This window comes from Miscanthus floridulus, chromosome 19, assembly GCF_019320115.1.
Source record: "Miscanthus floridulus cultivar M001 chromosome 19, ASM1932011v1, whole genome shotgun sequence".
NCBI classification, from domain to species: domain Eukaryota; kingdom Viridiplantae; phylum Streptophyta; class Magnoliopsida; order Poales; family Poaceae; genus Miscanthus; species Miscanthus floridulus.
The window spans coordinates 93011817-93026537 of NC_089598.1; the positions used below are offsets into that span (position 1 = coordinate 93011817).

General features: G+C 44.4%; 3 protein-coding genes across 3 annotated transcripts; all 3 read left to right on the plus strand.

The window, feature by feature from the left end:
• The first annotated feature begins 3217 nt into the window (after positions 1-3217).
• LOC136529697 (protein trichome birefringence-like 5) lies at positions 3218-5431 on the plus strand. The gene is made up of 5 exons (XM_066522770.1): positions 3218-3931; positions 4011-4203; positions 4328-4521; positions 4630-4788; positions 4863-5431. The coding sequence occupies exons 1-5, from the start codon at positions 3267-3269 to the stop codon at positions 5197-5199; spliced, it is 1548 nt and encodes a 515-aa protein (XP_066378867.1). The 5' UTR covers positions 3218-3266; the 3' UTR covers positions 5200-5431.
• A 1362-nt stretch (positions 5432-6793) lies between these two features.
• LOC136528594 (glutaredoxin-C8-like) lies at positions 6794-9476 on the plus strand. Its single transcript, XM_066521557.1, has 4 exons — positions 6794-7044; positions 7992-8071; positions 9084-9182; positions 9285-9476. The coding sequence occupies exons 1-4, from the start codon at positions 6890-6892 to the stop codon at positions 9353-9355; spliced, it is 405 nt and encodes a 134-aa protein (XP_066377654.1). The 5' UTR covers positions 6794-6889; the 3' UTR covers positions 9356-9476.
• Positions 9477-10656: 1180 nt separating this feature from the next.
• LOC136528845 (4-hydroxy-tetrahydrodipicolinate synthase, chloroplastic-like) lies at positions 10657-13589 on the plus strand. The gene is made up of 3 exons (XM_066521842.1): positions 10657-11100; positions 11563-11643; positions 12474-13589. Exons 1-3 carry the CDS (start codon positions 10958-10960, stop codon positions 13399-13401), a joined length of 1152 nt encoding a protein of 383 aa, XP_066377939.1. The 5' UTR covers positions 10657-10957; the 3' UTR covers positions 13402-13589.
• The last annotated feature ends 1132 nt before the right edge of the window (positions 13590-14721 follow it).

Sequence of the window (14721 nt, forward strand, 5' to 3'; positions counted from 1 at the left end):
GTTTCATTCCAGGAAGAATTACAATCAGATTGTTAGAGAGAGTTTTCACTCGATTGCATGCTAGCTGGCCGGCCTTGCCCACACAGATGTTCTAACCAAAAGTACCAAGCGAGCAAACAAAGGTCAAGAGGCTTTCATACCACACACACAAAGCTGGTCCAGTAAGCTGCTCCTCTTTGGCACTTCTGTTGAGCTGTCTAGCGGCTCGAAGCCATCGGTGCATCCATAATCCATCTAGTCCAACAGGAAAAAAAAAGTGTTATTGCGCCGAAAGGGTGACGAGGATTAGGATAGTCCACGTAGCCATTCATAGAGGTCGGCCACCGCCCAGACGGAATACGCACACCGGCAGCCGGCAGCTCAAAAACAAGTCTGTCTGTCTGGGAGGCGAAAGGGAGAAACGGAGAGCGACAGGGCGACGAGAGGTGCGTACCGGATGGGAGAGCGGACAAAGTCCAATTCCCGGTGCCGCCCAGTCGTACGCGGCCCGCGCGGCGCCAGCGCTACCCTGTGTGCCTGCTGGTGCGGTGCCGGTGCGGCGTGGTGAGCCGGACCGACGTCTGAAGTCTGAACCGACGGATCGTTTGATATTGCTCTCTTCCTGCTGTTTTTTTCGCGCGGAGTCGTGTGGGTGTGGCCCGTGTGCTTGCTTCGCGGAGACAGCACGGGTTCGTCCCGGTGCGCGGGAGTGGATTGGCCCGTGCGGGGTGGCGGTGCTCGTGCTGGGAGATGACGTCGACAGGCGGCGGAGGAGCGTCAACGCGTCGTGACTTGCACGAGAGCAAGGTTAATAATACAGCCAGCTGTTGGCTATATAAATTCTTACGGTCTACTTTTCAGCCCACTCATATAATAGTTACATCTTCACTATTAATATATGACTCATTTATCTCTCTTACAGAGTTTTTTTTTTGCTCTTGTGTCTAAGCCGGCTGTAAATTTACAGCCCGCTTCTCCTCTCCTTCCATTTCTCCTTCACCTCAGCATTTAGACTGCTTGCAGCCCCTTGTTATACTTGCTCTGAGGCCGTGAGTATTCGTATGGCACGAGCCACGAGGAAGCTGCGACGACGACCGGATGTCAGGAGACGGCGTCGGCTTCCCCAGTTCATAGGCGGCGGAGTATGATTTTTCTGTTCCTGCTCACCTCGGGATCACAAAGAAGATGGCCATGTGCCAATGTATCATGTAGTACATGTACATCGTCTTTTGAATACGTTTTTTTTTCATAAATTCCGTATTTTCATTTGAAATTCATATATAATTCGATTTTTTTGTATTTAAAAGGGCTCGTAGACAACTTTTCAACATGACATCTACAATCCGACAAACTTATAACAATTTCTCAACATCAATTTTGTAGGTATACTTTCATATAATAAATATTACAAATGACGTAACTTATACACATAAGCTTTTGTTGTTCAGCATATTTCAAAAAAAGATACAACTTCACATTTTTACACAATTTGTTAACTTTTCTCAACCTAAAAATTTGTTCATAGTATATAAAAAAATAGATAAGTTAATATTAAGAAGAAGAAAAGAGAGTGAGATAATAGGGCGTAGTATCGGATATCACGTCATGATTGCAAAATCGTTGTAAGAAAGTTAGGTTTCAAATGTCATGTAGGAAAATTATTAAGATAAGTTGTCTACAAATTTTTATCAAAAAATATTGAAAATAATTATGATTAGAAGTTGTTGTGATAAGTTATGCCCCACAAAATATTACGTGCAACAATTTTGAATATTATAACTTTGTAACTTTCTAAAAATGAAAAATTATGAAAACATTTTTTCCAAACAAAAAGAAAGTCACCGGGTTGTCTTAGTTTGCTGTTTTTTATTATGACGAATGTTCTCTAATTTGGATTTGGGAATAAAAACATGGTCAATAATCTTTTTTTAGGAGAACATGGTCAATAATAGTTTGGAGCCTTGGAGGTATTTAGAAGGAAAAAATCCACATTACCCCCCTCAACTTTTACGAAAGTCCGTTTTTTCTCCCCAAACTCCAAAACCGGGCAAAACACCTCCCTCAACTTTTAAAACTGTTCATCTTACCTCCCTGGCCCTGTTATAAGCAGTTTTGAAGGCGGTTTTGTCTTTTTCTTTTTTATTTATTTTGGTTGAATATTTGAAAATCATAGTAAATCACAGAAAAATCATAAAATGGAAATTTCAATTTTGTTGGACTCCACACGAGTAGATATACACAGTGAACATATAATATGGTATACTTTAGTACAAATTTTTTGTTGTAGCTTTAGATCTATGCTTTTATGTAATTAATGGAATAATTCATAGATGCAATTTGTTTGGTCCAATTGTGATGAAATTTTTATGGTGGGATATTTATTATATGATTGAATTGTAGTAAAAATTTCATACTCATTTGATCATGTATAACTTAGTTATAGATTTATTTATATTTAACAAGCATAAACCTAAATAAAATCTATAACTAAGTTATACATGATCCAATGAGTATGAAATTTTTACTACAGTTTAATCATATAATAATTAACCCACCATAAAAATTTCACCATAATTGGACCATAGAAACTGCAGCTATGAATTATTCCATTTAATTATAAAAAAGCATATATCTAAAGCCATAGCAAAAACTTTGTACTAAAGTATAGTACCATATTATATATTCATTGTGTAGATCTAATCATGTGGAGTCTAAAAAAATTAGATTTTATATTTTATAATTTTTCTGTGATTTACTATAATTTTTCAAAGATTCAACAGAAATAAATAAAAAAGGAAAAAAAACAAACCGTCTTCAAAACCGCTTATAACAGGGCCAGGGAGGTAAGGTGAATGGTTTTAAAAGTTGAGGGAGGTGTTTTGCCCGGTTTAAGAGTTTGGGGAGAAAAAGTAGACTTTCGTGAAAGTTGAGGGAAGTAACGTGGACTTTTTCCTATTTAGAAATCCTCAAATTGGGTTTAAAAAGTTCCCTTGTTTTAGACAGACTCAAAACTGGACGGCCCAAACGACTTCACAGGCCACAGCTTGGCTCGTCGACACCGACACAATTGCAGGCTTGCACCACTCTGTATTCTGTAACGGGCCACGATCTCTGGGGCCCACATAACATGTCACTTGTCACCGGAAGCCCAGAGTCAGTCAACTGCCAGGCGCGACTCCCGCCACTCTTCTCGGCTCTCGCTTCGCCCTCGCCGGATCCACGCCCCGTTCGCATCACCCGCCGCGGGGCAGGGACAGCTCCCACCGCACCGGTTGCCGGCTTCCCCGATGCCGATGCCGTCCGCGCCGCGGCTCCCCTGGCGCCTCGCCGTCCCGCTCGCCGCCGCCTTCGCCTCCGTCCCGTTCATCCTCCCACTCACGCTCCCTCTCCTCCTCCGCTCCAACGCCTCCACACGGGCGCTCTCCCTAAACCGCCTCACCTGGCTCCCATCCCCAACGATACGGACAGCTCCGACGGTTTCGCCGCCACTTGCTCCGTCACCGTCACCACCATCAGCGCCCTCGCCGCCAGTGATACAGATGTTACCTTCACCTCCCCCACCACCACCGCCGTCTCCCTCTCCACCGTCCGCGCCCCCATCGACACTGATGATACAGGCGCCGCATTCTCCTCCGCCGCCGGCGATACAAGCGCCGCATTCTCCACCGCCGCCGCCTTCGTCGATACAGGCGCCGCATCCAACACCACCACCGCATTCTCCCTCTCCGCCACCGCCCGAGTCCACGGCGGCGGAAGAGAAGGCGGGTGGAACTGAAACCGGAAGGTGCGACTTGTACGACGGGGAGTGGGTGCAGAACGAGGAGGCGCGGCCGCTTTACCCGCCGGGGACGTGCCCCTACGTGGACGAGGCGTACGCGTGCGCGGCGAACGGCCGGCCGGACTTCAGGTACACGCGGTGGCGCTGGGCGCCGCGCCACTGCAGCTTCCCCAGGTATCACTACCAACCCACCCACCGACACGTTTGTGTTGCGTCCCCAAAAATGTTGCTGATTCGCGCGCTAGGTCCGTAGGTTCAACGCGACGGACTTCCTGGAGAGGCTGCGCGGCAAGCGGCTGCTGCTGGTGGGCGACTCGATGAACCGGAACCAGTTCGAGTCCATGCTCTGCGTCCTGCGCGAGGCCCTGCCGGATAAGGCCAGGATGTTCGAGACGCACGGGTACAGGATCAGCAAGGGCCGAGGCTACTTCGTCTTCAAGTTCGCGGTAAATGAAATCAATCAAGTGTAGTGGCAGCCTGCAAACTACTGTAGCTAGCTAGCCTGGAATGGAGGTAGAGGAGGATGATGAACTCGTTCAGCATGTGTGTGTGTGTGACGAACGAACGTAGGACTACGGCTGCACCGTGGAGTTCGTGCGGTCGCATTTCCTGGTCCGCGAAGGGGTGCGCTTCAACAGGCAGGGGAACTCTAACCCGGTCCTCCAGATCGACCGCATCGACAAGACGGCGAACCGGTGGAAGAAGGCCGACGTGCTCGTCTTCAACACCGGCCACTGGTGGACGCACGGCAAGACGGCGAGAGGGTACGCACGGCTTTCGCTGGTAGATTTGTGCTGTTTCTGCAGCTCCAATAATCAGCCTCCTCTGGTCATAGTTACTGATCAGTCTCGAATTTTGAACGGTGTGCACAGACAGAACTACTACAAGGAAGGCGACACGTTGTACCCTCGATTCGACTCGACTGAAGCTTACAGAAGAGCTCTGAAGACATGGGCTCGCTGGATCGACAGGAACATGGACCCGGCGAGAAGCGTCGTCTTCTACCGAGGATACTCCACTGCGCATTTCAGGTGACGATAGATCGAGCAACCAACAGAAGTAGTGTGAAGCTGTGGCGTGATGTCATGATCCTTTTTTGTTGCAGGGGAGGCGACTGGGACTCCGGCGGCTCGTGCAACGGCGAGACGGAGCCGACGTTCAGAGGCGCCATCATCGACAGCTACCCTCTGAAGATGAGGATCGTGCAGGAGGCCATCGGCCGGATGCGGTTCCCGGTGCGGCTGCTGAACGTCACGAAGCTGACCAACTTCCGCAGGGACGCCCACCCGTCGGTGTACGGCAAGGCCGGGGACAGGAAGGTGTCCAAGAGGAAGCAGGACTGCAGCCATTGGTGCCTCCCCGGCGTGCCGGACGCCTGGAACGAGCTCATCTATGCCTCTCTTGTCTTGGAACCCAATCCTGTCGCATGGGAAACCAGATGAGAGAGCTTATTAGCAAGGCTGTGAACAGCCTTGATGGCTCGTGTTGCTGCTATCAGCTATTAGCAAGTGTGGTGCTGTTGCTATCGCGGTCAGACGCAGCACTGTGCAATTGATTAACGGACTTTTATACGTGTGCACGCCACTTCAAAAATTTGGTATAGTATCATTCAAATCCCCAGCCTTCGCAAAACTATTTGCGTTCTGTCGAGCTTTAGGATCTTCAAGATGCGACTTCACCACTAATAAATGCATTGTAAAATAAATTTTCAACAAAGATCAGCACACATGATATAGTCTACGTATGTTTCAGAATTTATGAGTTTTATAATAGTTGGAAAAACATGAGATCGAACAGTGGAAAACAGAAAGTACTCATGCAAAGGTACTAGGAAGTACCAAAATACGTGGGATTGGTACCAAACGCATAGAGAGTAGATACCTATATTTTCTAGTTGTTTTTCTGTATTTTTTTTCAGAAAATAAAGGGCACCTAGGTAATTTAACTCGGTTTGATGTCACCGACCATCAAATCCATCGCGCCCCGGTGCCAATATCCTCATCTCTCCTCCATCCCCGAGCATCATCACGGACATGAGAATTGTCCATGGTGAGCTCCTTTAGGGCAGCATAGTCAACAAAAGGTGAAGGGTGGATCCCCTCATCCTGCCTTTCCCATGCGTCTGGCCCACAGTCGGCTGCCACCTTCGCTGCTCCAGTCTAGATCGAGTTGGGCGACAATCCTCGTGCACGACCGCCAATGGATCACGTGCAACTTGAGTTCCACCTCCGGAATGCGGGTCCAGGCGCACCCTCACCGCCGACAGTTTGCTTGAGGTGGAGATGATTTGTGCGCCTGTGCAACCTAGCCTCAACCCTTTCTCCACGTCGTGCGTGGAGCGCCACAACCGGATAGGGCAGATCCTATGCATCTCAAAAACACCCTCCTCCTAGCCATACATTGTCACCGTCGCCCTCGTCCTGGACACCATCGTAGGTAGGGCTGGTGGGCTAGTTCTTAGGGTTGAGCTGGTGAGTTCCGACCACAAAGTCACTGCATGGAATCATCACAACAAAAATAGTTAATAAACTATGAACCATGAATTTGATAGATGTGAAATGATTAATGATTGCTTTTGTGATGATTTGAGCAAGCCATATGTGTTGGTTTTGATAAAACGGTGCAACTGAGTTGTCGTGGAAGCCTACTGTTTGTTGTCGAAGCTCACGAACCGAGTGGGGTGCCTGCTCTCCGGCAGTCGATGAATGGAACGGGGGCGGCTGCATCTACAACGGAAGGCGTCAGCAGTGAGCGGGGGCCGCCGGCATTGAACAGATCGACTTGACTCCATAAAAGTATACAGTCAAATATTAAGCAATTACCAATATATATCTCTCTATGAATTTAATTTTCTAATTTTATTTCTCAAATTAATGTTCTGTAAAAATAAAAATAGAAAGCACCTAAAAAGTACCGGTGGTACTTTTCAACCACGAGAAAAGCCAATGAAGACGTACTCGGTCGGTTTACGCGATCCAAACATAAATGGCGTAGCTTCGTGGGCGGCCCAAGCTACTGAGGCCTAGTACGCTTATATAGAAAGAAAACTGGTCCCAACCAGGGCGTTCTTCGGTTCTCTCAAAAATCTCCTTGTCTCCGTACTCCTGCATCTCAGCCTCACCGGTGGTGGGTATGGCGTTGCTGGGCCGGCGGATCGGGGTGGCGGCGGCAGCTGCCGCGTTCATCGCCCTCGCGGCGTTCGGATCCGCCTCGTCCTCGCCCAAATCCTTCGTGAAGTCCACCGTCTCCGCCCACGACGTTGTCATCTTCTCCAAGTCATACTGCCCGTACGACCCCTCTCGCCCTTAATCCCTTCTCGTCTTTTTCCTTACGGAGATCCAGATTCTAAGCCTGGATTCTGGGTGCGATTGCTGTGATATCCAACCTAACTCGTAGCTATAGAAAATATGGTATATAGCTGTTAGTTGTCACTGATTTTCATCCTTTCGCTTGCTCAAAATTGTCTGTTGTTGTGGTTTTTTAGCGCACAGGCGGTCTATTATTTTGTAAGCTGATTGCTCGAAAAAAAATATATACTGCAAGTCTGACCCTAATTACTGGTGGAGCTGAGGGGTTGTTTCGCCCTTTTTTTTGGCATGCCCAGCTGTAGAATTCCGGTTTCTGTAGTACAGAAATCCACAACTTGGATCCTATACCAAATTAGGAAAAGCCCAGCACAGTTCTGTCCTAGCAAAGTAGCAACCATGAGTTACTGCCCTTTATGCCGTGACCAAATTGTTGTCTGCTTTGCATTTCTTGGCACATTCTGTGAAAGTGCTTTTACTCTTCTTGAGTGCTTGTATGATGTAAAAATGATTCACTGCTTGTTCTGTTTAACAATTTTATTTACTCTGATGTCACTGTGTAAGTGTAAGAGAAATGTTCTTGGCAGAAATTACAACAATTCTCTTGAGGTGGTGGCTCTTGTGTCCACCTGATTAGCTCACTAGGTCTCTTGCGGTGCAGTTCAAAAAGCTAAACTCAAATGTTTATCAAGTTTAATACACACACTTGTGGGGAGTACATAACATTAAGAAAATGCACTGATAAGTGATATAGTCAGATAATCAGGTGACTTGAGCAGCAAATGCACAATGATAACGTTTGAACAATGAATGTATGGAGATGACGCTTTGTGGTTGTAGCTCCTGTACCAAAGTACATACACTTATCAGCATTTTACATGTCTGGTGTAAGAAACTCTTTTATCTTATGAGAGCACTAAATTTCCCAGGTACTGCAAAAGAGCAAAGGCCGTGTTTAAGGAGCTTGAGTTGAAGAAAGAGCCATATGTCGTGGAGCTTGATCAGCGAGGTTTGCTTTACGTTCATTTTTGTATCACTAATTACTGTTTTAGAGTGCCTGCTGCCTTGCTCTATGCTCCCTAATCCAGTCATGTTTTGTTGGTCTAGTGGAAGTGTCACAGTTTCGTTGAAATAACGAGGGTAGAGTTATGAAATACATCTTTCATAGTGTTTTCAGTCAGCAAGTCTTTGCAATTGCACAGTTAGATTTTGCATAGTCAACGATACTATAAAATATAAAGAAATATATTGAACCCCAAAAGAAAAGGTAAAGTATCCATGCGGGAGTATTCTTAATTGACATTCTGCATTCTGCATAGAGATGTCCTATAGGTTCGTATCGTAGGTAAGCACAAATGTCTTTCACATCATAATGTGAATTACATAGAACCATAAACAAACACAAATACTTCTTGATGAAGCATGCACAAATGTCTTCAAGTGTCTCTTACGTCATAACGTGAGTTACATTGAACCATAAGCAAATGCAAATACCTCTTGACACCTTCCATTTCACAATTGTTCTACACATTCCCTGCTGCCACAATGACAGATGTGTCCATGAAGACAGTGGACAGTATGCACATAATGGGCAGAGGATGGCAGTTTAACTGATAAGATTGCACTACTGTATTGTTGTTTCTTTGGACCCATCTCATTCAAGTTTCATGTGCCCTATTCAAGTTAGCCAATGATATAAGAGACGTTTCATGATAAATGAAAGACGTGGTTCATATAGTAAAGCAGTAAAGCCACAATATAATTACCAAAGTCAGTGAGAAAACAGGACATGAGACATCAGCAATAGGACCGGAAAATGCGAAGTAAAGGCCTTTAGGATGCACCCTTATTCTTCCTATCTGTTTATTCCCTTTTTATCTAATATAAAGCAGAATGGTCAATTATATCAAATCCAACAATCATACGTGTGAATCCTTTATGCTGATTTTAGCCCTTGAGCATATTCTAGGACAGTTTGTGATGATGCCACAATGGAACAATGTTTTCCCTTTGTGGTGCAGAGGATGGTTCGGAGATTCAGGATGCCTTACGTGACATAGTTGGCAGGCGTACTGTTCCTCAAGTTTTTGTCCATGGAAAGCACTTGGGGGGCTCTGACGGTACCTTTTTCTGTACACAAATCAGATAAAATAAAACGGATGCTTTGTAACATCCTTTGAATGCTCATGCCTATTATTTTTGCACGTTTACTTGAATTGCAGATACTGTTGACGCTTATGAAAGTGGAAAACTGGCTAAACTTCTGAACATCGGAGTCAAGGACGATCTTTGAGTGACATGCTAGCATCAGTGGTCTCTTGTTTTGAGTGATCAGTGGATTTTTATGCGACTGATTAACATATAAAGGATATGTATCTGAATGTTTTATTATAGTTTATACCCTTTGAACCGTATTTTGATTGTTCGCCCATTAAGCATTATCTCGTGTTAATTTTATCATTAGATTGGGCTATCGGTGATTGCACAATCATTCTTCCCATTGGACATGCACATACCTAGATAGTTTGATTTACTCGTAGCATTCCAATCATTGAAACATTTTGTTCTATATCTTTTATAGCATGTACATGTCCAAAACTCTAAATAGGAACTGTCCGTCTACACCCTTTTGCGATATTGTTTGCAGATTGCTAATGTTGATTGAGTTAACCGTTAACTCCGTTGACTGTATCTACGTTAGGTGATAAAGTCTGTGAGAGCCCATTTGTTGGATACCTCAAAGTTTCGACTTATCCCGCACTGCCAGGTATCCATACAACTGTGTGGACTACTGTTAATAGGAGTTTTACTGTTTTAGAGAACCTCAATGGAAAGATCTGTATCATTTTAGTTGGCAGTCTCAGACCTCAATTGAGGTCTTTCAGCTTTTTTGTTTTAGCCAACCTCAATGGCAGATGGGGCATGCACTTCCTCGTCAGGACCGCAAGGCAAGTCCTTTGAAAACTCCATGGTCACGAGTGGCCATGATTTTACTGTCATAACATCGTTGATCTCCTTACTGATCTCTGATTTGTTCATTCCTTCAGTGGTCTAGTCCAACTTGCCGTGATGGGTATCCAATGTTTCATAAGCAACCGTGGATGACAAAGAATAAAAAAAAACAATAACCAATCTTAACATGTGACTCTGTCAGGAACCTAGGATTAAAATCAAGTAAGATGGAGGATGTAACAGGGTACCCGTAACAGTACGGGAACTGAATGGATTTAGGCTAGACCACACATGGTTCTTACGACAGTCAGCAGTAAGAAATGGTTCAAACTATTTCAAAAAACATACTTCAGTCATTCTTTTTTTTGAAACTTGTTACATCCACAATTCATTCATATAATATACTCACATATGTAAAAGTTAAGATGCAAACTCAAAGTAGGAAAATTCATACCAAAATACACACCGTGGAAGTCACACTGGACTGGGGAGGTCAACCAGTAGTTTATCGGGGTATTTACATATTTACCATTATTATGGATGGTATCTTACACTGTGTCACTGACACATAAATCACTGACATGGTATTTTTTATACCACTCACATCATAAATGATGGTAAATATGTAAATAATCCTAGTTTATCTGCTGGAATATTTTTTGAGAGGAATCTGCTGGATCTAATATCGCCGGAACCAGTAGTTTAACAATATTGGTCGGGCTCAAATTCTCGATTGGGCTGGAAGGAAAACCTGCCTGATGACCTAAGGCCCAAGAGAGAAAGGCTTAAACTGACGCCTCGAAGCCCAAGGCCCGACAGTAACGTTACCTCAAAGTCTCGAACGAACCCTAGCCGCCGCTACACGGCCGCAGAGGCATCGTCTACTGGAACTCCAGTCTCACCAGCCAGCCACCACGCCCACTCCGTGCTCCGGCCATTCCCCATGATTTTGCCGCGGATGCCGACGAATCTCCTCCCGGCGCGGACGATCTCCCCTGTCTCAAATGGCTGCGCAGCGACGGCGAGCCCCTCTTCGCCCTCGGTGGCTGCACGGCCACGGCGACCCTCTTCAGGTCTTCAATCTGTGTATGTATCACGGGTCTCGTCCCAATCTACTCTTTTGCTGAATGCGACTTCTTCTTGTTTCGTGTTCTTGTTTCTTGCAAATATCGATTGGATTTCATCTCACCATGGAGGATGATATCTTAGTCGTATCAAATTTGGCGTGCTTTTGTTCAGTCAAATATGGTCAAACCGATGGCAATAGTACATTTCCTTTGAAAGGATATACTAAGAGATGATTATGAAAAACAAAATGAGCGAAAAAAAACGAAATTGGTAGTATATTTTTGAAAGTTTGAATTCATGTCCAAGGATGCATGAATCTAACACTATGGGGAGAATTCATCGTGTCCATCTCTTCTTCAGTATCTCTGTACTTCCCATACAATTCACAAGGAGTTGCCATGAATTTTTATTTTACTTACCATTCTGCATTCATCCTTGCTTCCAAACACAACACGCTAATACAGGTGGGTACTTGTGCAGGACTGGCAGAGGGAAGTTTCCCTTGGCAGCCATCACTCTAGATGATTATCTTCCAATGCGAAGTACTGAAGTGAAGAACCGGTAACTTGTTTATTTCTAAAAGAATGCTGACAATAATTCATCTGTATTTTTGGTAGCTGACAGGATGTTAGTTTTTGGTGAAATTTGCCATATACATCAATCTGATGAGAATAAAATCGCTTCTTCGCCTTTGATTGTCCTGATCAATCTTTTTTGCTTATCTTAGCCCTCATATTCTGAACTGTTATTGAAAATTAATACATGCTGGAAAAAAAATCCATTTTATATAGCCACCAGTTGGAGCTTGATGCCAGCTTTTCCCATATCCAAATTTTTTGTAGAACAGTTGTAATTGTTCCTTGTTGCTTAGATAAGTCAGGTTCAAGATATAGCTAGCTTGAAATCATTTCATGGCCTTGTTTGAGCTTTAGATTCTACAGACATGATAGGTGTATGATAAGTTCAAAGTCTTGAGCTAGAAGAATCATTTACTCAATAGAGTAACATGATATGTTGTTATTTTCATTAAGCTAATATGTGAAATTGTCCTAATTATGTTGAATCAGCAATTGTCTCTGCAAGATTAAAAATGCTGCAGCTAGAAAAATCTAGTCAGAAAGTAAAATGTGAATTGCTTTGTCTGGAAGAAAAGAATATCAATAAATATATGCTTGGTTATTAAATGGTACTTGTAGTGCTATTTGAAGTTTGTTCTTCTTAATGAATGAACGATCCTGTACATTCTTTGGTAACTGCAGTTAGTATTTTTCTGTTCAGGGTTTTATAGCTCAGTAGTCAAGTGGATACTACTGTTTGCTCACAAGTAGTTGAAGGATTTGATTCAGAGTTATCTTCTACTTTGGTCTGATCTTCCTCTTTCTGAGATGCAGGACATCAACAGATGACATCACAAGTCTGAGACTAATCACAGCAGTCAAAACCCCCTATTTGCCTGATGGAAGATTCGATCTGGAAGCATATGATTCTCTCATAAACATGCAGATAGAGGGTGGTGCTGAAGGTGTAATAGTTGGGGGAACAACAGGAGAGGGTCACCTCATGAGTTGGGATGAACATATCATGCTCATTGGGCATACAGTGAACTGCTTTGGCTCTAGAATTAAAGTGATAGGCAACACAGGAAGTAACTCAACCAGAGAAGCTGTTCACGCAACAGAGCAGGGATTTGCTGTTGGCATGCATGCAGCTCTCCACATCAATCCTTATTATGGGAAGACCTCAACTGAAGGAATGATTTCTCATTTTGAGGCTGTCCTCCTAATGGGCCCGACCATTATCTACAACGTGCCATCCCGGAGTGCCCAGGATATCCCCCCTGAAGTTATTGTGGCAATTTCAGGCTATCCAAACATGGCAGGTGTCAAGGAATGCGTTGGGCATGAGAGGATCAAGCACTATGCTGACAAAGGTATAACAATTTGGAACGGTAACGACGACGAGTGCCATGAGTCTAGGTGGAAATATGGTGCTACTGGAGTCATTTCTGTTACTAGCAACCTTGTTCCTGGGCTCATGCATAGCCTCATGTACAAAGGCGAGAATGCGATGCTGAATGAGAAGCTATTACCCCTGATGAAATGGTTGTTCTGCCAACCAAATCCGATTGCTCTCAACACTGCTCTGGCTCAGCTCGGCGTGGCAAGGCCCGTCTTCAGACTGCCATATGTTCCGCTTCCTCTTGAAAAGAGGACCGAGTTCGTCTGGATTGTTGAGGCTATTGGACGGGGGAATTTTGTGGGACAAAAAGAGGTCCGGGTTCTTGATGATGATGATTTCGTGTTGATCAGTAGGTACTAGGAAGTGAGTTTGGTAGTCTCTGAAATTTGATGAATAAAACTCTAGTTTGTACCTTGGGTTTACAGACTTCGTTCTGTTCATCAGTCGTTGGTTTTATCTATCAATTTATTAATGGCTCTACTTTGGCTGCATTGTACAATGTATGTATCAATTTATTATTGGCCCTACCTTGGCTGCATTGTAGTTTATTACATTGAATTGACTACTAGTTACATGAAAAAAATAATCACTTTTTCCTATCCCTGTCACATGCCAAAACCTGTTGACAGTTATACAAAATTAATATAGATTTTTAGCGACCTTGCTACACGAAAACATCAATTATATATGTTGGGCAACAGGGATACGGATGCCAAGAATTGTCCACGGTTGGATCAAGACAAAAGGCTGCCAGTATGGAGGGTAATCGTGCCACCGAATTGAATAAACTGATGCTCGATCATCAAATCTTCTCGTTCCCTCGTGCTGGGGTCATAGAGTATGCTCCAAAACTCGGAGTGATGCCAATGCGCCGAGGCGGGTAGTAGCTCCATCTTATCTGCACGTTAGGCCCTCCATAATGTGCTCCTGGAGTGATGCCAGAAAAAGAGAGAAGATTTAGGCACTACTTCTCACATTGCAGCATACGGTGCCAAGTTCTAGTGAAGCCAGAAAAAAGTTGAAACGGCGTAAGAAGAGGAACCGACACCCATTCAATAAAAAATGAATTAGTTGCTCAGCCACCCATATCCCTCCTCACACTCATACCTGTCCTTGCCTGCGCATGCTCTCTTTTTTGTGGCTCGGTGGCCAGTGGATCCATGCAATGATGCTACCGATGCCCACCATTACGGTATACGAGGAGTGATGCCAGTAAAGAGAGTGGGACCTAAATTTTTTTGGGGGCATCACTACGCCATTGTGGAAGGCCTTACCTCCTTGTCACTCTTGTTGGTGGCCGAGGTGGCTAGTAGCCCCATCTTCCATATCTGCATGTTAGGTCCATGTCACTCTTGTTGGTGGCTTCATAGTAATCCATAGTCACTTGCAGAAGCTACGAACACCCTGTCAGACAAAAGTTTCGGGAACCCGTTCAAACAAGTGTTATAGAGAGGGTATGCCCTTCACGCCTTTCCAGAGATTGAGAGAGCATGAGAAAAATAGCATCCTGCAAAAACTAGAAGGTGCATTTCACTTTTCCCTGTTCGCTTGAACTTATCAGCCGGCTTATCATCTAGAATCTACAGTATTTTTCTCTCACAACAAAACAGTTTCAGCCGGCTTTAATACCAGCTAAACATGCCTTGATAGTTATGGTACAATATTTTTCTCTCAACAAAA

What these genes read in the sequence shown, in the direction of transcription:
- LOC136528845 (XM_066521842.1), top strand. Translation starts at nt 10,958, where the DNA reads ATGATTTTGCCGCGGATGCCGACGAATCTCCTCCCGGCGCGGACGATC. An exon ending in TCTTCAGGTCTTCAATCTGT is followed by an intron (nt 11,101 to 11,562) that starts GTATGTATCACG and finishes GTACTTGTGCAG; the next exon opens with GACTGGCAGAGGGAAGTTTC. An exon ending in AGTACTGAAGTGAAGAACCG is followed by an intron (nt 11,644 to 12,473) that starts GTAACTTGTTTA and finishes TCTGAGATGCAG; the next exon opens with GACATCAACAGATGACATCA.
- LOC136529697 (XM_066522770.1), top strand. Translation starts at nt 3,267, where the DNA reads ATGCCGATGCCGTCCGCGCCGCGGCTCCCCTGGCGCCTCGCCGTCCCG. An exon ending in ACTTCGTCTTCAAGTTCGCG is followed by an intron (nt 4,204 to 4,327) that starts GTAAATGAAATC and finishes GAACGAACGTAG; the next exon opens with GACTACGGCTGCACCGTGGA. An exon ending in CACGGCAAGACGGCGAGAGG is followed by an intron (nt 4,522 to 4,629) that starts GTACGCACGGCT and finishes CGGTGTGCACAG; the next exon opens with ACAGAACTACTACAAGGAAG.
- LOC136528594 (XM_066521557.1), top strand. Translation starts at nt 6,890, where the DNA reads ATGGCGTTGCTGGGCCGGCGGATCGGGGTGGCGGCGGCAGCTGCCGCG. An exon ending in TTCTCCAAGTCATACTGCCC is followed by an intron (nt 7,045 to 7,991) that starts GTACGACCCCTC and finishes TAAATTTCCCAG; the next exon opens with GTACTGCAAAAGAGCAAAGG. An exon ending in GCACTTGGGGGGCTCTGACG is followed by an intron (nt 9,183 to 9,284) that starts GTACCTTTTTCT and finishes CTTGAATTGCAG; the next exon opens with ATACTGTTGACGCTTATGAA.